Source organism: Lytechinus pictus, chromosome 7 (genome assembly GCF_037042905.1).
Source record: "Lytechinus pictus isolate F3 Inbred chromosome 7, Lp3.0, whole genome shotgun sequence".
NCBI lineage: Eukaryota > Metazoa > Echinodermata > Echinoidea > Temnopleuroida > Toxopneustidae > Lytechinus > Lytechinus pictus.
The window spans coordinates 13784030-13806955 of NC_087251.1; the positions used below are offsets into that span (position 1 = coordinate 13784030).

The following is a 22926-nucleotide window of genomic DNA, read 5'->3' on the forward strand; positions in this document are numbered from 1 at the left end:
GTCAAACCTAGCACCAGCCACCACACAATATACTTGAATTGAGATGGGTGCTTTCCACAATACTGTTGTGCTATCAATAGTCTGTCATCGTTTTGTAAAACCCATATTCAGTGTACCGTAAGTCAGAATGAAAAGCATGGTTATAGCTGGGATATGTCACCCAGTGAAAAGCTTTCAATTTAGTACACCTGCATTTGGTGTTAAAGTTAGGCTTACCAGCCCATTGCACATTCTCAACACTAACATTAACACCATCCCCGAAGTCACCCAATGCCTGTGTTGTGATCCGTGCAGCTGATGCTACTGAAGCTCTTTGAAACCAGACTGGTGCCCTATATTGTCATGCACTTTTAGTGACTTCTTAGCACTTACTTCACACTTGTCATTATAAAAGTATAGAGTAAAAAGTGTACATTTCATTATACATGGACTTATCAGAACCAGACAGCTATTTCTTATTTCTTAGATTTGTGGATACATTATTTTACCATGTCTATGCCAAACAGTGCAGCGTGAAAGGTGATTTAGAACTCTTCTTTCACTACACAAAATAAACTGTGGTTTGGGAGACTTACTTCAACTCGATTTGCAGAATTGTGGGGATTCTTAGATTAATATGCAATTTTTATGTTTATGAGAATAGTATGCATTTAAGGACGTTCCACAGTTAAGGTGAAATCCATGTCATTTTCACCAAACTTTGCACATAGATACTTTAGAACCTTAATATTCGAAATATGCAAAAATTAACATAGGTCCATGTGCTTGATTTTTTGCTATAGAACTTCAAAGTTCACCCAAATTGATCTTCTTAAGAATTGCGCATTCAAAAGAATTTTGCATTTTTAGACCGCCCAAGATTACTACAATGAGTTTAAACCTGTATTACTCAGTCAAAATACATGAAAAAGTCATCAAATTTCGCAAGAGAGTTGATAATTGTATCGTTAGAATGGAGAATATATTTATAGTGCTATTTGTTTGCAATTTTAAGTTTAACAGCACTGTCAGTTCTTAAAAATGGTGTAAAAGATAACAAAATCCCAATCTAAAAAATGTGAAATTTCAGTAACAAACTACAAAAGTACAATAAATGCTGCACTTTATTCAAAATCCATGTCATTTTTACCAAAATTTGTAGAGTTGTAGAAGAAGGTATACCTAAGAGGAACAAACATTAAAAAATAGGGGTTCATGTGCTTTTTTTTTAACTATCAGTATTTTTATTAGAGCAAATGTGCTTTTTAAAACACCAAAAATGCGCCGAATGCTTTGTATCTATGTGAAGAAAAAATCAAAACCACTCTACCATTTATTCAAACTCGGGGTAATATTCGTGATTCTTGGCAGCACTGCAGAGTAAAGTATTTTGAAATTGTAGAGAATCTTTTTTTGAATGGTCCATGGAATAATTTCATTTTTTAGCTTCATGAAATAACGCATCAGATCTGCAGTTAAAGTGCAGAAGATGAGAAAAATCAGCACATACCCGCAGCTAATTAATCACCTGTTCATCCATTGTGACGTCAGCGCGCAGAGTGTAAACTATGCGCAGATCGTAATGCGCACAAACATAACTGTGGAACGTCCTTAAGTAAAATATGCAAGTCAGCATTGTCTGGAAGAAATAAGCCAAAACTTCAATGCACTTTAAAAATAGCATAATTTTTTTGTATGGTCGGGGTCATAAAGCTACGCACCACTCCCATTGCGCATGCAATTTCAATGGCAAAATAAATGCCCACTCTAGCTCTGTGTGTGGAATTGTGACTACAGAGTGACGAACGATCCCTATTCAATTTTTCTCCAGAGGCTGCAATAAATCATTGAATGCAGAGAAAACCAGCAACTGTTTGGAATTTCAGAGTTGTATTCACTTTAATTTAATATTTTCCTACAATATGAACAGTATTTAGAAATTCAGGCACAGGAAATACTATTTCTTTGCATGATAAATCAAGTGCGTAGCTTTAGGACCCTTCTAAATCGGGCGGCAAAATCAAAAGGTGTTGGGGAAACACGGCGGGATTTTCGTATTAGTGAGTTTTGTAATATTTTCTTCTTGGGCAAGTGTCTTTAGAATATTTACCACAAATCTGTTAAAGATGATTATTCAAGATATTAAAATTGGCATAGTATTTATCGTTTGTGAACAAAGTGCGTACCTTTAGGTCCCCCCCCCCCCCCGATCATACAACTGTACTTGTTGCCTTTTTTCTGTCATTATTGAATGAAGTCCATCACCCACTGAGTGATTAGTTGTGATAAGATTTGGCTAATAAATCATTAAAATTAGTTACCGTAATTTACATAAGAGTTGGCTCATTATATGCATTATTTAGCACCATGTAATATAAATACACTACTTCTTGTGCACTTGGTTGCAAAAACTTGGGTAGCAGCAGGTCATTGTGTTAGGTGTGCTCTTAAGCATTCATTCCATTCCTGCATATATGTAAGTGTAGTAGTATTAAGGATTATTATACAATTAATATAATTGACTTGTTATAATTTTGATTCACAAAATGTCAGTAAAAGTAATCTTTCATGCGTATTTGTATATAATTGGGAGAAATGTATAATTGATTAACAAAGTGTGTTTCTATCTATTTTTATACTTTGTTGTATTTATTGATCGGTTGCGTGATACTGTTAAAGAACATGCATTTCTTCTTCCAACTACATGTATTTCTTGTCATGATACCTGTGCAATTATTACGGAACTTAACATTGTGTTTATGTCTCTTAAAGCAAGCATTGGGAAGCAAAGAAACGTGTTACCAAAAACATTGATATATTAGAAATACAAATAAATTCTGAATTTTTAGGATATCAGTTTGCATATGATATTAACCTGCAATATGAAATGTTGTTTTCAGTACTGTACTTGCTTCATCAGCTCTGATGTTTATTAAAATCACTGCAATACATGCTTTGAAATTGTGAGTTTCGGTCACTTGTGATTTCTTTTCTCTAATGATACAGATAGTTGCAGTATGTATTTTACTTTGTAAAATATTTTGCAAAATCAGCCTTTGGCTGCAATGATATTTTCCTTATAAATAAACAAAATTAAATGTAATCCTTTTTATTAGCCAAAGTTACTGGTTTCAGCACAAATCCTTTTGGAACTTTTCCTGTGCTGAAATTTATTTGAGCCCAATCAGTCAAAAGTGAGCCCTTTTTTTGTATCACTCGCAGAATTGGTCCAATTCGCATTTGAAAAAAAATCTGAGATGGAGACTTATTTGGATCATTCAACTTTCAACAAGCATGTTCAAATTTGCACTTTTTGCGAATATATGCATCTGTGACATGTTTTTTGGGGGCATTTACTACAAAAATAAGTGTCCAAAATAAACTTGATAATTAGGTGATTTGGTCCCAGGGGGGCCACTCAAATATTTTGCTGAACACATGCGCAACCACAGGTTTTACAAACCCACCCTAAACATGTTTCATCCATTGGTCAATTATCTATACCGGTACCCTTTTCATTTTCACATGCATTTTTTTGGATAATTTTGCTCCCTTAACGAGTATAACCTGTAAAAAAATATTAGTTTTACGCCTGATTCTGGCCTTTTTGACACCCTAAACACGTCACACTCGTGATGTGCCATGACCAGCAAAAAGTACCCTTTTTTAAGTCACCTGCGCGTGTACAGTATATAGTTGAGTGCCCTCCCCGTGGATTTGGAAGCATAAGGTTAGTTCAGTCTCGTTGCTTAGAGCATTTATAAGATCAAAACAAAACTTTATTGTATTTTGAGTACGTTATCACTAAGTTAACTTAATAAAAGCATTAAATGGCTACTGAATATTCAATTACAAAAATACAGGAACGAAATCTGACCATGCCTTTCCTAATGAAAATGCATTGAACAGAAATGAATATTCACTAGTTAGCAAAAAGGCCAATCACAGAATGAAAATGCTGCATGTACACAAGTGAATGGAAAATTGTGGTGCCAGAAATGGAGTGTCAGAGGAGTCGGAAAAACATGGAGTCACATTAAAACATCTTCACAGTTGAGTCTTCACATCATCATCATGCATTTTTAGAATATGGAAAATGCAAACGATGTACACTTACTAAATTGAAATGGAAATATAAGTTCAAATTTAATGATCCATCTTCCACATACCATCTCATTTGAACAATTTGAAATACATATTTTTTGGAATATATCATACAATTTACATGTTCAATTTTTCCTTTTGCCAATTAAGACTAATTCACACTGAAGAAGACTGGTAATGCCTACTTGCTCTTTCGTGATTTAAAGGTTATTTTGAGTAATAATATGGGGCTCACAGTGCAAGTAATTAACAATCAAATTGCAACTTATATTTAGATCCTAAAATTGATTGCATTTGTTGAAATAAGTTGCAAATATGTAAATAATCATATATTAAATAAATGTGATTAATTAATCATATAAGAGAACGTATTTATTGATTTGATATAGTTAAAATTTACCCATTTTAATTGATCACCCACAGATTTACATTTTAAATAAAAACTTGATTGCAAGTGTTACGCCCTTTAGAATATAATAAAAATAATACATTTGACTGGTTTTTTTTTTAACTGCAAAACTGCATATTATTTCATTTACCATTCATTTATGGTTCTTCTGTGCAAGATTTTCTTTTAAATAACTTAGCCTTTATCACAGAGCTAGATTCATCTCAAAGAATCACATAATCGCATGACATGCTAATTATTTCTTGTAGTTGTTTCAAGAGTCCAGTATAAATCTCGCTCTGGTTTCCTTCCTCGTCCCTAATTATTTGGTTGTCCTGGATTGGGTTGTGGTAGTCTACCCTTCCTCATATCAGACTCCATTTGGTAATAGGACATCTCGTTGTATTGATAGTATTCAGGTACCTGATAACTCTCTCCTCCAGTGCTGGCTTTGGATGCTGCAGCTGGCTTAGAGGGTGTTGCAGTTTTGGACCCTGACAAGTGATAAAGAAAGATATAAAATGTTGCCATAATATAAGCCACATATTTCGGTTCCATGACATTTGCTCTGGCAACAAATGCTCCAATGGAAAATCAGCACGTTAAGCCAAACCTAAAACATAACTCCCAAAACTAAATAAACCCTCATCCTTCACATTGTTCTTCACCAAAATCTCTATTTCAATCCTAACTTTAACCCTTTGCCCTCTGAGATATTAATACCGGAGCAAATGTCGCAGGAGCATGTGTCATGTCACCCATATTATTTCTCTAACACGCAATTGTCAAAAATTACTTCAAGATAGGAAAAAAAAAAAAAATTGCCTTTTCAATTTGATTTTCTTTGTACATATCATGCATGGCAGGAATGGCTTTCTTTGTAGCAGTTTTATCTGGAAAGTTGAAATTCATGAAAAGTGAATAAAAAATGAATAAAATGAAAGAAAATCACATTGACTCTTAATAAATCAATAATTTTGGTATTACAATGTTATCAGCAATAGATGTAGAAATTGTACTGGATATGATTTTTCTATAAAAAAATATTTGAATAAGAACTAAATAAATAATATGAAATAAAATCACATTGACTCTCAATCAAGAATCAATTATAGCGGTACTGCATCAAGTGTTATCAGCAGTAGATGTAGAAAAAGTACTAGATATGATTTTTCTATCAAAAAATTACATTTGAATAAGAAATAAATACAAAAAATAAAATGAAATAAGAACATATTGACTGTTCTAATCTAGAATCAAAATCACTCTGCTGTATTTTTTACGGTGGTACTAAATCATACGTTATCAGCAGGAGATGCAGAAATAGCACTGGATAAGATTTGTCAATAAAAAAGAATATTTGAATAAAAAAAAATCAGAAAATATTTTAAGGAAATAAAAACACATTGTCACTTTTAATCAAGAATAAAATTCATTCTGCTCCATTGTTTACTGTGATACTACATTGAATGTTATCAACAGGAGATGTAACATTATAAGGTTAATAAAACTATATAAATAAATATTTAAATTTTGAAATTTCTTTTAATGATATAAACAGTTTTATATATTCTCTCTTTTCTCTTTTATGAATCAAAATATCAGAAAGGAAAGGGTTTGTGTCAATAACAATAACTGTACTTTGAAGCATTTCATTTCATCCAGAATACATTCTGCACTCATGAGCTGTACTAAATTCAAAATGTTATCAGCAGCAGAGGTAAAAATAATCACAAAAATAAATAACTGAATTTGGAAAATGCCATGGAGATATCAAAACCAGTCATTTCATAACTGATATAGCATTGCACCTGACACATTTGCAAAGCCCATTAAATAATCTTTTCTTCTACATTTGGAAAATTGATGCCTCCAAACTAAAGTGGCTGCTGAAATAAGGTCAATTGGTCTAAATATGAAAGATTGCTGTCAACTCAAAGAACACTCACCTTGAGCTGGCTTATCTGCTGAAATTGTTGAAGTTACTGAAATAGACCTCAGTGATGTGGTCTCTGAAACTGGTTTCATCTTTAAGAAACGATAAGAAAAAGAATTGCATAAACTGAAGGCTAATGATTTGGTTGAATTTTCAATTTGATATCCTTTTCTATTTTAGACTTTTAAAACCCTGCATTAAGTCTATATTTGGGGTCTAAATTCTATACTTCTTCAGTTCTTCACTGCATTTGATAGGCTTTAATTGTGCAATTGTTACGTACTGCTTCACACGAGTATAGATTAGAGAATTTACTTAAGCAACTTGTCAAAGGTCAATAAATGCTGTCTTTACATTGTGGCTTTCCCACATTCTATCATTATGTTGTCTATGATCAAATATGATAATGCAGGCCCCGCTGTAGTTCATTGGCGTTCACCATTTTGGATTCGGCAGTGAATACATGTGAGGAATTGCGAACAGGCTTAAAATCACAGATTTTGAGACGTTTACAAGGAAGGGCAAGGAGTGAGTCTGTGTCCGATGGTTAGTAGTCACTGTAGTAGAGTACGCTTAAAAGTTAATGATTTAGTGTAGACGTGGTGCCTTTTTTACCCAAAAAATGACAAAGTTTGTCACTGGTTTTTGAGAGCGAGTTTTTATTGCCTGATCATGGTTCTGGTAGGTGTAGCAGAGGGTAGCAGTAGTGAAGTGGATCCTACATGAACCCAACCGCGTAGCCAGGATTTCAATTTGGAGGGGGCGGTAAGTGCACGCGAAGCGTGCCAACACTTACAGAGCGCGCGAAGCGCGCTCCCTAGGGGGTGGGTGCAGGGAGGGGGAGTTTCCCCCTCCCACGCGAAGCTTTCGGTGTTTCATAAATTAAAATGAAAAGGAGCCGTCTATCTTGTCTCTAGTACCTGTTTCCAACCCTGCCTGTATCAGCTCCAATTCAGTTCACTCTATTGTGATTTTGAATCTTGTTTTCAAAAGTGATTGTGAACGCACAAAAAGGGATAAAAAAGGGAGGAAATTATAATAATAATTACCCCGCTCGAAGCGCGGAAGCTCATGCATTTTATAATTTTTTGGCAAAGAAAAGGGTCCCGAAATAATGGTATTCTCTAAGTCATATTGAATGCTTCCCTCGGAAAGATCAGATTTGATTACAATTTAGCCACAGTGCATATCTTTAACTCGCAAAACAGAGGAGAAGATATGCCGGGAGGAAGATATTCTTCCCCGCGCAGAGCAATGAAACTCTGAAATCTTAAAGGTCGGACGTTTCATTACATGCAGATATCTCTATACCCAGCGGTTCTAATTCAATTGATTTTCTAAGATTATTTAACTTCATTACAAGGAAAATACCGCTAAAAAAGTTGAAACTTCTGTGATTTATTAAAATTATATAAAAAGGATGATGTATAATGTCTTTGACTAATCTTGAAGCGCTTCATTTTTAACGATAAAGAAACTTAAGTGTCATTCAAAATTTCAAACTGAGGGCGCAAAATAGGACAGGGCAGGGAAATGACATGAAATTTACTGAATTTTATTTAACAAATATTGTACTTTTTTATTTGATACGACACGAATTTTATACCTTCTTTTTTTTTTGAATTAGAAACCCGTTTGCCCCAAAATTATGGTTGTTAAATAATGAGTTGAAAAGCGGGAGAAGTTGCCCTAGTGGAGGTGACGGCAGAAATTGATATAAAGATTTGACCCGCCTGGAGTCAACCCGACCAGAAGTTTCGCGATCAATTTGAAAAAAAAAAGACTTCATACACTTCGGCCTAACCTTACTCTAATTCCATGCCCTCATGTATACATTTGAACTTGAACTGGCAAGAAACACGTATAGCTGAGGTGGAAAAACAGGGTTAGAGAAAGGGTGGGGGAAACAGAGGAGAACTGCAATATTGTCATTTATCCGCGCGCAGCGCGGAAGCAAAATTCATATATATAAATTTAGAGCAAGAGTGAAGGAGTTTCTCTTTTTGAAAAAAAAAAAAAAAGAATAAAAGGAAAAACCCACAAAGCTACCTTTCTTCCCTTTCTTCCCTTCGCTTTTCCTTTTCTCCTCTCTTTTTTTCCCTTCTTTTTTTTCTTTTTGGGGACGTTTTTGGGGGGGCGACCGCCCCCACCGCCCCCCCCTGGCTACGCGCCTGCATGAACCATCGCCTTGGCCTGAGGTACGTATACTACATACAGTACAAATACACGCTTAATCATTATTTTCTGATTTCACCTTTTCATTTGGTTTTAATATTCTCAATGTTAAATTAGTTAGTAGATCTAAATCATTATATATTATATGGCAGTGTATCCTATTGCCGGACACCTTTATTTCAGTGCTGTAAAAATGACAACTAGAGGAAATACAATCAAGAAAAATTCGCACTTGCTATTCCAAATATTATGAAAATTATTAATATGATAAAAATTATTTTATATTTACCAACCATTTTCTTTGCATCGCACTTGCCGCATACCCCTCCACGAAAAACAATTATTTTCGTGCGCGACAAATTACATCATGATTCCGGACGCGCGCCGGACGGGTAAAGATATCCTTGATTATAATGATGTAAGAATAAATTTCTGTGATTTATTTCTTCTTATATCATTTCATGAATAAATTCTAACTTTTTGTTTGCTTTTTTTATATCGAATTTGAGCAGATGTTGGTAATAAATTCGTGTTTGATAACTTTATTTATTTTTTATTTTTTGGTTAGCTGCATGTTTCATGGCACTTTCCAGTGCTCGTTCGTATCGTGACGCTCATCAAGTTCTATCGATGCGCAGCCGATCGTCGACGGCTCTACTCACGGTAAACCTCGCGCACGGTACCTTGAGAACTAGCCGTCGACGATCACCCACAATACACCTCACCTCATCATTCGATCGAAGGAGCCGACGAGATTGAAATTCGGCAAATCAGGCCCATATTTCCGTTAGAAAATATATAAATTCATTCAATTGTTAATGCAAAACTATGTTATATGATATTTTAAGCATTTTCTGTCATTTTAGAGATAAATAAGGAAGAAATTTGATTTTTTCGCCTTGTTTTTGCAATCTTGTTCTATGTATTGATCTGTGAAAATGAATTGCGGAAGTCTTACGGTACGAAATTGTTTTCGAACGCATTTATATGCGCGTCCGGAATCACAATAGTGTCCGGTAATACAATACGTGACTATACTAGGCCTAGATCTAGGTATTTGGAATTGCGATTTGTTAAGGCATCTTTTCTACTTCCACAATTTTAAATGTAAACATAATAAAGGTCAAACTAAAGTCAATGACAAACAAAAAGGCAAAGACAAAGTTCCAATTCCAGTGCGTGTTGGGCTCATTGTTGAAGTTGACCAACACCATTCTCGACGTGTGGAACCTGCAATAAATTAACAGCTAACCTTCGCTTAGGCATCAATGCGTCATCTCGGCCTCAGGCTCAAGACTCAGACTCAGTGCAGTCACTGCAGTGGTCATGTAAGTTTCAAGAAACTAACCAAAGACATATTCAAAATTATCCGTTTGTATGCCAGCTTTCCGATCTTACCATTTTCAGCCAGCATCTTGAAATCAGCCTGAAAGAACCTGACATGATTCTCGACAGTGTATTTGCCAAGGAGAGCGTTGAATTGGAGCTGCGACGGGTATTAGGAGTGGTACGGTGGGCCTGGGGTGCCGGCGGTCGACCGGGCCTGCCTGGTCGGCCCGCCCGGTGCGTAGCGGTACTTGGTAGCTAGCTCTATCAGCGCAGGCTTGGCTGGGCCGACCATCGACCACCGGGGGTGCGTTTCATGAAAGGACTTGTCGGACGTTTTATCCGACAAGTCCCATTTTATCCGACAGTTACCATAGTAACAGTACCTCTCAGCCAATCAACATCAGAGAAAGATGTCAGATCTGACAACTTGTCGGATGAAAATGTTGATGAAACACTCCCCAGGTCAGCTAAACATGCCGCGCCAGGGCAGCCCGGGCAGAAACCTGCTGCTAGCTAGCTAGCCGATCCCTGCCAGCTGGCGCGATGCTCATTTGTGCCTAACCCAGGGAGCTCCGGCCCGCTTTGCGGGCCGAAGAGCCCAGGGGTGGTATTCTGGAACACTGTCAGTGTCATAAATTTTGTAATTTCTCTCAGAGATGTAACACCGCTATGTCTGAGTATGATGAGTATACTATGATCAGATGATTGTCACAAATCGGTATTCTGAACATTGTCTTTTCCCTGTCAATGTCAGTGTCATATCTCTTAGTTTAAGAGTCTAAGTTCCCGCCCATCTTTTCGGAAGCAAACCAATCAAAATCAACGTTAGTTCCCAGTGGGAGCCCTTCTAGCCAATAATAGGAAGGCCCCCATGGCAGGTAGGGTGTATCCCAAATACAGTTGCTGGCAACTACGCATATATTGATGCGCTGAATTACAAAGAGAGACGGGGAGCGCTGTGAAGGATTTTAGAGGCCCAGTAGAAAAAAAAGGAAAACAGAAAAAAAAAGTAGGAATTAATCTGGACTGTAGGGCCTAACTAATTGTAGCATGAGAATATAATTTTCAAAATTGTAATGGATGATGAGTGAAACTAATACCACAATCTAATCTAAATAATATCAATATATGCTTGACATTCAGTCGGCAGGGTATCGGGATATTTGGTACTAAAAGATATATGACCCCGGGGGGGGGGGGGGGGGGCACTCAGTATATAATGCATAGTGGGTATGTGCCGCGGAGGGGACCCCCATTTTTACACTCAAATTTCCGTTCCAAGGCATAGCATTTTTGTCTTATTGAGAAAAAGAATAAATAAAGCCGCTCCAAAGCATAGCATTTTCTTCTTATGAAGAAAGAAATCCGCTCCAAAGCTTCGCATATTTTTTGTTACGCCGTTCCGGTAGCATTGATCTGCTACAAGGAGCTGCAATTTTGGTGAAAAGCGGTGGCAGAGCGCTGTCCGACCATCGCCTCTGCGCGAGCGCACCCGGCGGAGGCTGCGCTATATAGCTGCATCATGCACGCATGCCCGTTCCATAGGGTTGCATACGCACTCACACGCTGGCGATCCGTTCCAAGGACCCCCGTTTTCACAAACATTTGTAGTTCCGAAGCCCGTACCGAAGACCCTCCTTTTTACAATAAGCCCGCTCCAATTAGGCCCCCGTTTTTTGTCTCGCCCGCGGCACACCCCTACCACTTTTTTGGTCGAGTGCCCCCCCCCCCCCCCCGCGTATATGACAAAATTTATGACTGCTACCCCCCTGTCATAACTTTTGTCATATCTCTTGCTTGTAAAAAAGGATTACGCGGATTTAAAATCTGCATATTTTTGGTGCGCGCTAATGAGAAGAGACAAAAGTTATGACAATTTTTGTGACAAAAGTTATGACATCCACCAGAATACCGATTTCGTCATATCTCTGAGAAAAGATAAAATATGGAGAAAAGACAATGCTCAGAATACCGCCCCAGGAGTCGTCCGTGTAATACTAGTCAAACATTTAGCTCTCCAAAATGGGGTCGGAATAGCACTTCAAATAAAAGGGGAAAAAATAGATTATGCACTTACCTCGATTATAATTTATATGGATGAAGGTCTATCCTAGCTGACACAGCTATCCTTACATCGAGGCACAAACTGGACCCTCAAAAAAAGGAAAAGTTCTGTCTCGTTCGTTTTCCTTCTGTCAAAATTAAAAACAAAATGGGCGATCGATACCAAAACGAACGGGACATAGACATCTAACTTTTCCTTTTTTTGAGGGTCCAGTTTGTGCCTCGATGTCCGGATAGCTGTGTCACGATAGACCTTCATCCTCATAATACTAGAGGTAAGTGCATAATTTATTTTTTCCCCTTTTATTTGAAGTGCTATTCCGACCCCATTCTACCCCATTTTGGAGAGTATATGTTTGACTATAGTATTACATGGACAACTCCTGGGCTACGGCCTGCTTCGCGGGCCGGAGCTCCCTGGGTTAATTCATAGTCATAGTCCATTTATTTGAAGAGTCTGCTTGTCCAGACTTCCATATGTCCTCTACTAATATTTAAAAAAGAAGAAGATGTATCGATCTCTAGCCCTAGGCATTATTGATTGGGGATAAAACCAAAGTCTGCAAAGAAAGTATGCAACATTGATCGACTATTCGTGTTAGCCGATCTCATCTCTAATACTCTGGCTATGGGATGGTAAAATACCCTCTCTCCGAATTGGTATTCTGTGAATAATTTTATCTCCATGTTTGATGTTTCCTGAAAGAAGAGCCAGTCAATATTATTATTATTACCTAAGACTGTACAATGTGTAATTCAAGCTACTATTTGGAACAATAATATGCCTGTTTGCTCATCACTACTTCTGATTTCAGGTTCTTCACGACCTTGGCGAAGTAACCCTTAATAAGCAATTGTGACGTAATACCTTGCAACGGCTACGCGCATCATGCATGGCACGCACATACATTCAAGGCATGCATAGAAATCTTGCGCTTGGTTTAGGTCTGTGTATGCACTGGCCATGCGCCACGCCGCGCATTATCTTCAATGCATGGGTTCATAAACTGGTTCCAGCCAGATTTCTGAAATACTGAAATTAGCGATCGAAATCGGCACCTAATGCGCAAGCGCACTAGCAGAAATTTAGCCAATATTGCCCTCTATTTTGTACAGGATTTCTTTTGGCAAAGCCCGGGGAGGGCAACATGGCAATGAATGTTTACCTCGTTGGTCTCGGATTGAAAGTAGCGAGCGAAATATGACTTATATTTATCTCCTTAAGTGCTTTGTATAGGTAATAATAGTCAAGAAAAGTCTTATGAAATAATTCTTGATTGTACAGGAATAACGTTAAGGCGTTATTCTCAGTATCATTTTTCTTCATTTCATGTCAACATTTGGAGTTAATTCACCTAACTGTTATATTGATGAAATCAACGTCACAGAGATAAAATAGCCCCTAAGTTTATTTTATTTTTTCTTCAAAGTAACATGGGCGCAAGCACATCATCCACTTTGCAATGGTAAAAAACACGATTGGTAAGTCTACGCAGGCATTGCTCTGTCACATATCCGATAGATACGCAAGATATAATGTTTAATTTTATCTGAGAGATGAAATGTCATCTCAGAATACCAATTTCATTTTAAGAGATAAAATATTTCAAAGATAAAATGACCTCAGAATACCGCCCATGGGGAGCATTTAATCTACATTTTAGTCCGACAAGGTGTCAGATCTGATAACTTTCCTTGATTTTGATTGGGCTCATAAGCACAGTTTCTATGGTAATTGTCGGATAAAACAGAACTTGTCGGATAAAACGTCTGACAAGTCCTTTCATGAAACGCTCCCTTGGGGGCCGTTTCATAAAGCTGTTCATAAGTTAAGGCGACTTTAAGAACGACGCTAAACTATCGCCAATGAACATTTTGGTACATACCATTTACCACAAGAAATGATCACCAGTCGTTCTTAAAAGGCCAACATCATCAGCCACACCAGCTTCCAGTTCCAGCTAGAAGCCAGACACTGCAGATAAATATTTTCTATTTTGTTTTGTCTAACCATCTGACATTTTATCTAGATTATCATAAATATTGATAGCAATGTTTATAACATTTAGACAGCTCATTCCAGTGTCTCAGTACGGTATGGTGAATACCAACTGGCCTTGTCAGCCTGGGCGGATCCAGGATTTTCCAAAAGGGGGGGGGGTGGCACATTTCCCTGGCCAAGGAAAAAATTTTACCCAAGAAAAAAAAAAAGGTCTTCACTTTCAAAGGGGGGGGGGGGGGGTGGGGGGGGGGAGGCATACTTGTGTTTTAAGTGCATTTTTACATTACAAATTTTGATTGTGCCTCTCAAAAGGGGAGCATGGGCCGGCTGTGCCCCCCCCCCCCTGGATCCGCCAGTGGGCCATATATTACCAAACGTGCACATATCATACGTGTCAAAAGCTTCATATGCTTAGAAGTTTTCAACATCCTTCCTAATTTAATAAGGGAATTTAACTTTTACATTATTATTTTTAAATTTTAATAATTTATGAAAAGTGTTTGCAATGCAATCCCCTAGCATTAATTACCGATACAGTTAGCAAACTTTTTTGTCATCAGGCAGGGCCCTGTCTAGTCTGCAGGCACAGACCCTTATTGGAACTTTGATCAACAAGTATGCCTCCACACAAAGACTAGCACATAAAAAACTTGCTGTTCAAGGCATGAGTAGGCTGCAAATCAGACCCTTTACTCGAGTTAAGGGTTTGCACAGCAGACTAGGCCCTGCCCACGGAGGATTATTCTATTTGTACTGGGGTGCATGTTGAGTATCGTCACAGCACCCCATTAGCAATAGATAATTCTCAGTGGCCAGGTGCATGACATCAGGCCATACTAGTCACAACCTATGATGTATGATAAAAAGCCATAACAAAATATGATTAATACCTGGCGATGAATCCCCATTCTTTCCTATTTTTTTTCTTTGTGCAGTTTGTAGCCAGAGACAACGTCCTTTGAAATGATGCCTATACTTCCAACATCAGTGAAATATTTACCACGATTGTGTAAAGAGAATGCACCCAGACACTTCCCTTGGCCAAGGCTTTCCAGAATTATTTTGAGAAACTTTGCAAGCAACTTTTGGCATCGATCTCATCATGAACATGTTTTTAGTTGTGACCAAATTACATTGTGTAGGAATCCAGGCAGGATTAATTCTACTTCAGAAGGAATTTCATATTCCAACACACCACGATGTGTGTCTTTTACAAGGAACATCCAGACTTGTAAACGTCATCACTTTCGCTTCATTCCCGAGTGTAGGACATCTTCAAGGGATAAGATAATCAGAGAGTCTAAAGAAAAGGGAGATTTTAGAGATAATCTTGATGCCTTGGTAGCTGAATCTATCAAAGAAGAAGATATGGGACCAAAGAACAATGATGAGGTGGATGATGAGGATGAGATATTTATCAGCCACTCAGGAAAGATGCTAATGTTTCCATGGCGACTGGTGAATACAAGTAGAGAAGGATGGTCAGATGGAGAGAGGAAGGACAGGAGAGAAGGTAAAACCCCATATCCATCAGGTCACTGAAGTCAAAATTCTCTAAAATCTATTTTGGAATATAAAGATTTTAGAAAACTTCTTCAGAACTTTGAATTAGTCAAATAAAACGGTGCACAGAAGACCTCATTCCCCCCCCCCCATTGACACATACTCGCACATACCCTTAAATAAACAGTGATAATGCGAGGCTTTTACAAATCTTGGGAGAAGGAGGGTTATGAAATATTAAATGCTAGGAATGTTTCATAACCAAAAAATGAAAATTGCCATCACTTAAGATTTGGCTATACAGTAGTTGTCATTTATTCTATTGTAAGTTTAGTTTAATGACAAGGTCATACCTGCCATTTTGAATGTTCCACATCAGATTTTTCATCATATAGCAGTCGGTCCGCAAGCCCCTGTGTTAATGAGCAAATGAGCAAGATTTATCCAAGTCCCCTCGTGGCTGAATTCATGTCCCTGCAAAATCTCGTGAATTGTGAGACTTTCTTTCTCAAAGAATTTAACCACTTTCTCCTTGAGTAATATTGATTATTTTTGTACCATGGGCAAGAGTAAATGTTACTCTTTTATATTGGTCATTTCTTTTGAATGAAATATTTTGATAAATAAGTGAATTTTTTACCTGAAAAGATGCATCAACCAGAATTTTCTTCCTCTGTTTTCACTTGCAAATTGTGCAACATTTTGTGTTTTAGGCACCAACATTATTTATATCATCAGAAAGCTCAAACTCTACTTTCTTACAATGTCACTCTTGATATGTGGCATCTTTTAGATGGGTCAGCAGCCAGCTTTTTCCATCAAGATGCAAGACGAGATTTCTGAAATTTCTGAGTAACATAAAATCCAGAGTTCTGATTGGCTGAATACTGTTTTCAAAACAAACAGACGCAGGTAATTTGAAGAGATTACCACATGATGGTGAGTGTGACCTTGCAGAGGCCCAGTGTGGGAACATTGGAATTTGCGTGGGTGTGTGGTCTCTATGACCAATCAGAGCGCAGTATTCTTGTTTTTGAGCTGCAAAATGTACTTGGCCTATGAAAAGCTGGCTGCTGACCCATCTAAAATACATCTTCTTATAAAAATTATATCATATTAAAGCTTAGATCTTCAGCTTTATCATGATCTAAAAATCATTTGTGCCAAAACAGAAATTTAGTGTGAAAACAACAACTTTTTTTGCATGAAAAAAAATATTTTGTTTCATGTTTTAGATCAAAAGTTTTTCCTATATTACAACATTCTTTTAAAAATCCAAACACATGACCTGAAAGAATGATTCTTCTTCTTTACAAAGATACAAAAAACATGAAATTTAGAGCAGCAATGGCCTAATAAAAAGAGGTGTTTTGGTTCGCACCAAGCTCATTAACTATGCAAAAACCCTCTAGTCATGAATATCACTTGGATAAAAGAAGCTACTTTTTCAGGGCTTGCGGACTGACTGATAGGTACCTTTAATTTAAGTTTTTTTTTTATAAATGATCATAAAGAAATAAATCTAATGTCTTCATTTTGTCTTTAGATAAAACCAAGTATCCCTCTGTGACTGGTATACTGCAAAAGACGATGTCTCCTGACAGTGCAGTAGCTCTTCTAAGGTGGGAAAGATTCATGATAAAAAAGATGGGATTACCTGCTTTTCTGAAGTATAAGAAAGGTAAAAATTGGCAATGAGTTTATGTTCTTCTTCTGGTAGTGGCCCTGCTTCACTCCATCCTATCCCATCCTTTTCCCTTAAGATTGATCTCAATTTGTATTATTTTCAAATTTAAGCAGAAAGATTAATATATCAGTGACGACTGGACAAAAATCTCACATATGATATCAAAGATATAGGGCAGCAACTCAGAATTCATATGAACTTTCATATTAAACATACTAGTGGGCAACTAGAGCATGTTTCAAAAGGCTAGCAATGACAAGTTTTCATTATTCTAAATCTGTTTTTTTTCCACTTGTAGTAACAGTTAGTGACCAATTCTCAGTTAATCAAAAGCAAAGATCTCACTGAGATCTTCAGTGCTGACAAATGGTCCCCATATCTGTAATCAGGCCTCGGGTATTTGTTAACAGCAAGATGTTTGCTATATAATTGGTGCGAAAGATATATCACATACGAACGTACGCTACTTGGTTCCCTATATTCTTAGATTAATTTATTGAAATTGTGACATAACATAACATGAAAAATGGAACCGGTTTGTTTTTTTACGTTTGAATTATTTATGATCTTTTGTATCTGACAGAGATGTTCAGTGAGGGACATCAACTCCATGCAAACATTGGACATGTCATACTCAACAATCCTGAAAAGGTAGCCATTGACAAGAATATTGAAGGTGAGTGTTTTTATTGGCTTGCATATTTCACCATAGTATGATATATCATACAACTCAAGAATATTTTTTTTAATCTCAGAATTCCACAACAGTCTAGTGAAAGTGTTTAAAGTAGTGGAAGTGCAATAATACTATGAAAATGATAACAGGGTTTTAGAATTCAAGGAAAATTATTAGCAATTTTCATGTAAGATTCTAGATAAGATTGTTTGTTACAAGATCCTCAAATTAAAAAATTTGATTGTTACCCAATATAAACTCAAAATCAAATAGAGGACTGAAGTGATGACGTCACAATTTTTTTTAAATTTCAGATATGACCTCATAAAGACATAATTAGCCCCATGAAAGTCAATATATTATTGGCCTTGTTCATAACCGTTAGAACCAAGCCAATAATACATCGATGACTTCACACTTTGGTACTCTGATTCATACTGATGTTTTAAAAATAACTCCAGATTAAAAGAATATTTTCTCTTTGTAATTTAAGTTTGTGATTTTATATTATTAGCCTACATTCTTGTAGATTTCAAGCTTTTTGATTCACCAAAAAGCATGTCTACTGGATTTTTGTAAAAAAATTATTCATTTGATTTTTTTCTTTTGTTCCCTTCCCCCTCCCTGCCCATTTTTTCCTCTTTTCCCTGCATCCTCGACATCTCCATCTTCCTCATTTCTCCAATATGCTACCTAGGCTTCTGGAATAGCATCAAGGAGCGACTTCCAGAGCTTGTCTCAGACTCTCCCATCATAGAATGTCACACCAAGCACCCGTATCTTGGTTACCACGGTTACGCTGACTGCATCACAGAGTACAGGTGAGATATGTTTGTAGGGGACCACTTTGAGTGTCATGGGGTAGTGGTACCGACTCTCTTCTATCAGAGTCGTGTATTTGCCACCCACTGTGGTATTACACTGTGCCATTGCAAGAATCCTATCATCAATGGAGGTTTTTTTTTGGTGCAACGGGCCTTGCATAGCCAATATTTTCTCTTTGGTAGAGAGAATTGTACTTTTATTTGACTCAACACTCTACCCAGTTTCTGCTAGTTTACTAATATGCTTTTCACACTGCATTTCCTTAAGCCCATACTATCCTTAACCCCGGACTATCCTTAACCCCATGCTATATTTTTTTCGATTCACACTGTCTTTCTTAACCCCGGGCAATCACACAGCTCATAAATATTGATGATTTTACCATACAGAGCGCGATTAACGTGCAATTTCAACTTCTGTGATTGGCTTATGCTTAGCCCTGTTACGTTTCACACTGCATCTCTTAGCACCGCAATTGTGGTGCTAGCACCACAATAAGCCGGCTAACCCTGCTTTTTTGCAGGGCCAGATAGTACCGTACTATTTACCGTGCTAGCCCACTTTGCTAAAACGTAGTGTGAAAACGAAGTGGGCTAAGCTTAACCCCGGGAAATTGGTGGGGCTAAGACCCCCCCTTAGCCCCACCAATTTAGGACAAAAAGTGCAGTGTGAAAAGCATACGAGTCATTCTCTCTTTTTTTTTCAGAGGGAAGCCTTGTCTTGTCGAATTCAAGACATCTAGGAAGCCTAAGAAGAGTCTAGCCAAGTGCTTTGATAGCCCCGTACAGGTTGCAGCCTACCTCGGAGCATTCAACTTTGACTCACATCATCAGTTTCAGGTATTGTCCATGTTTAAAACTATATCTGATTACTAAAGATCACAAAAACAACAGAGTACACCAATGTGAGTGAATGTGTGTTAGAGGTTTACATTCATATGGTCTCTATCACTCTCTTATTTTTTGTAGTGAAAGAGTCTTGCTGACAAAAAGTGCATGTACACTTTAACCAAGCAACTTTCCAAGAGAAGCAATTGGCACTTTTCCTTTGTTTACTTTGTCTTTATCTTCTTTCATTTATTTGCTCTTAATAAGTGTGAGCCAAAAAGTTTACTGTGTACATCAAAAGGTGTTTTGTCAGGGTTTATTACTTCAAGAATTCATTATCAATTGTATTTTTGTATGGATGTAGTTTACAATAAAGCAGAACCCTCCCTTTCAGATTTGACTAGTTAGAAGACAGAAATCAAATCAAATGTTTTGTTTGTTCATGGCACAGATAAATCAAGCGCTTCTGGTGATAACCTACAAAGATGGCTCTCCAGCCGACCTCCATGTCATGACCTCTGACCTCTGTGACCTTTACTGGAAGAAATGGTTGAGGAGACTTCAGGAATACAGGGAAATAGAAAGCAGACAAACAGCTGCCGAACATTAGATTGGTATTCTGATTGGAATGCAATTCTATTTGAACATTCATCATTAACTGGGTACGGTGACTTCTATTTGAACATCATCATTAACTGGGCATGGTGACTCAGGGGTAGAGCGCTCATCCAGAGATTGTGGGAAGGTTCCATCCTCCACCATGCATGTCATATCAAAGATAATGTGACTTTCTGCCTTCTAACTAGGTGCTTACATGTAGATTGGATAAAGGGTAATAATAATGTCATGCAGGTATAAGTTTAATTACTGAAGTGGCTATAATACCCTGGTGACATAAAATATATTATGCTTGGACAAGGTGCCATACCATCATGTTAGGCAAAGTTCACCCTGACAAAAAGTTTATTGTAAAAATAGCAGAAAAAAAAAAAAAAAAACATTGCCGAAGGTTTGAGAAAGGTCCATCAAAGAATTAAAAAGTTATTAGAATTTCAATTATTTGATTTGTGATGTCACATGTGAGCAGCATTCCTACATAGCGAATGGTAAAACATTAATGAAATGTCATTTTCTCAGAAAATTTTAAATGGTTTTTACTGTACCTTTTGTATATCAATAGACAAAATCACACCTGGGTAGTGTTTCATGAAAGGACTTGTCGGACGTTTTATCCGACAAGTCCCATTTCATCCGACATTTGCCATAGTAAAATGCTTCTCAGCCAATCAAAATCAAGGAAATTTGTCAGATCTGACAACTTGTCGGACTAAAATGTTGATGAAACACTCCCCAGATCATGAAAGAAAAGAAAAATAAGTCATCAGGAACCATTAGAAAATGAAATTCATGCATTTTATATTACATAACATATGGGGCAGCTGTTTGTTTATGACATCACAAATCCAAAACTTGAAATCCTAATCACTTAATCTTCAACAGATTTTCCTCAAACCTTCACCAATATTTTTTTAATAATTTATCTGCTATTTTTACAACAAACTATTCTTCAGGGTGAACTTCCCCTTTAACCCTCAAGCTCCCGGGGTATTTTGATTCTTGTCATTCCCGGGGGGGGGCCATTATGGCCCCCCCTTAAGATCTCGGCCGCGGATCGCGCGAGCGACGCAAAAATTTGCACGCTGGTAGTGTGTGATGTAATTTACAAGGCTGTATGGTAAAATTTTCCAAAATATTGAGATTTTATTTTATATGAATTAATTATGCTAATTTATGCATAAATCATACTTTTTGCGCTAATTCACTAAACAAAGCTCCTAGAATGCTAATTTTTGGTAAAAATATTCTTTGTAGCATTCTTAACAATCGCAATTAAAAAAAACTTCGGTTTGGAAATCAATTTCTTATGTATTTTATTGTTTTATGAATTTCTTATGTATTTCTTTGTTTTTTTACTTTTGTTTTTTTTATTGTTTTTTCAATGGAAATCGTTCCAGACTTAGTTCTGATCATAAACAAGGCAAAATTAATTTAGTTTAATCAGTAAAAGTAGAAATAATGATACATTTATGAATTTTGGCGAAATACACTATTTGCATTGGATTTGTACATGAAATCACGTTTATGAGCAATTTTGGGTCTGACATGCACTTATATAATGTTGCGTAATGTCGTAACCGCGTACCCGGGCGCCACAAATTTGGTCTCAAAATTTGCGCGAGACTTGAAAGTAAAAAGTCAGTGAGCGGCGAGGTCAAAAAATTTCGCGCAGCAGATATATCGCGAAAATTGTCGAGGGGGGGCCATTATGGCCCCCCCCCGGGAGAATTAGGGTTAAGATCTATACTATTTTACTATGTACCTCAGTTTATCAACAGAATAAAATCAGGGTGGTTGACAGTGTTTTGGGAAGGGGGAGGGGTGCTGTCCTGAAAACAAGTCAACTGGTATTCCTTAGTGAATCATTCATCATTAATTTTTACTCAAAACTTATTCACATGTGGCTGAGAACTTGCACCAAGCTTGCCTGACTTATCAATACAAATTAAGGACGTTCCACAGTTAAAGTGAAATCCATGTCATTTTCACCAAACTTTGCACATAGATACTTTAGAACCTTAATATTCGAAATATGCAAAAATTAACATAGGTCCATGTGCTTGATTTTTTGCTATAGAGCTTTAAAGTTCACCCAAACTGATGCTCTTAAGAATTGCGCATTCAAAAGAATTTGGCATTTCTAGACCGCCCAAGATTACTACAATGAGTTTAAACCTCTATTACTCGGTCAAAGTACATGAAAAAGTCATCAGAGTTAATAATTGTATCGTTAGAATGGAGAATCTATTTATAGTGCTATTTGTTTGCAATTTTAAGTTTAACGGCACTGTCAGTTCTTAAAAATGGCGTAATAGATAACAAAATCCCAATCTTAAAAATGTGAAGTTTCAGTAACAAACTACAAACGTACAATAAATGCTGCACTTTATTCAAAATCCATGTCATTTTCACCAAAATTTGCAGAGTTGTAGAGGAAGGTATAGCTAAGACTCAAAGAGGTACAAACATTAAAAAATAGGGGTTCATGTGCTTGTTTTTAAACTATCAGCATTTTTATTAGAGCAAATGTGCTTTTTAAAACACCAAAAATGCGCCGAATGCTTTGTATCTATGTGAAGAAAAAATCAAAACCACTCTACCATTTATTCAATCTCGGGGTAATATTCGTGATTCTTGGCAGCACTGCAGAGTAAAGTATTTTGAAATTGTAGAGAATTTTTTTTAATGGTCCATGGAATAATTCCATTTTTTAGCTTCATGAAATAACGCATCGGATCTGCAGTTAAAGTGCAGAAGATGAGAAAAATCAGCTCATACCCGCAGCTAATTAATCACCTGTTCATCCATTGTGA

The 22926-nt window shown here is 37.0% G+C and overlaps 2 protein-coding genes across 3 annotated transcripts; one reads left to right on the forward strand and one right to left on the reverse strand.

Moving 5' to 3' along the window:
* Positions 1-4100: 4100 nt before the first annotated feature.
* Positions 4101-10485, reverse strand: LOC135154709 (uncharacterized). The gene is made up of 3 exons (XM_064101986.1): positions 9981-10485; positions 6421-6499; positions 4101-4965 (listed from the first exon to the last, which is right to left on the reverse strand). Exons 1-3 carry the CDS (start codon positions 10023-10025, stop codon positions 4790-4792), a joined length of 300 nt encoding a protein of 99 aa, XP_063958056.1. The 5' UTR covers positions 10026-10485; the 3' UTR covers positions 4101-4789.
* On the forward strand, positions 9839-21032 carry LOC129264919 (mitochondrial genome maintenance exonuclease 1-like). 2 transcript variants are annotated; one of them, XM_054902884.2, is made up of 7 exons: positions 9839-9910; positions 14913-15490; positions 17027-17161; positions 17751-17843; positions 18541-18664; positions 19375-19507; positions 19947-21032. In XM_054902884.2, the coding sequence occupies exons 2-7, from the start codon at positions 14941-14943 to the stop codon at positions 20103-20105; spliced, it is 1194 nt and encodes a 397-aa protein (XP_054758859.2). In that variant the 5' UTR covers positions 9839-9910; positions 14913-14940; the 3' UTR covers positions 20106-21032. The 2 variants fall into 2 exon arrangements, with proteins under 2 accessions (XP_054758859.2, XP_063958053.1); XM_064101983.1 differs by lacking the exon at positions 9839-9910 and adding an exon at positions 12550-12611 and having other exon boundaries at positions 19947-20885.
* The last annotated feature ends 1894 nt before the right edge of the window (positions 21033-22926 follow it).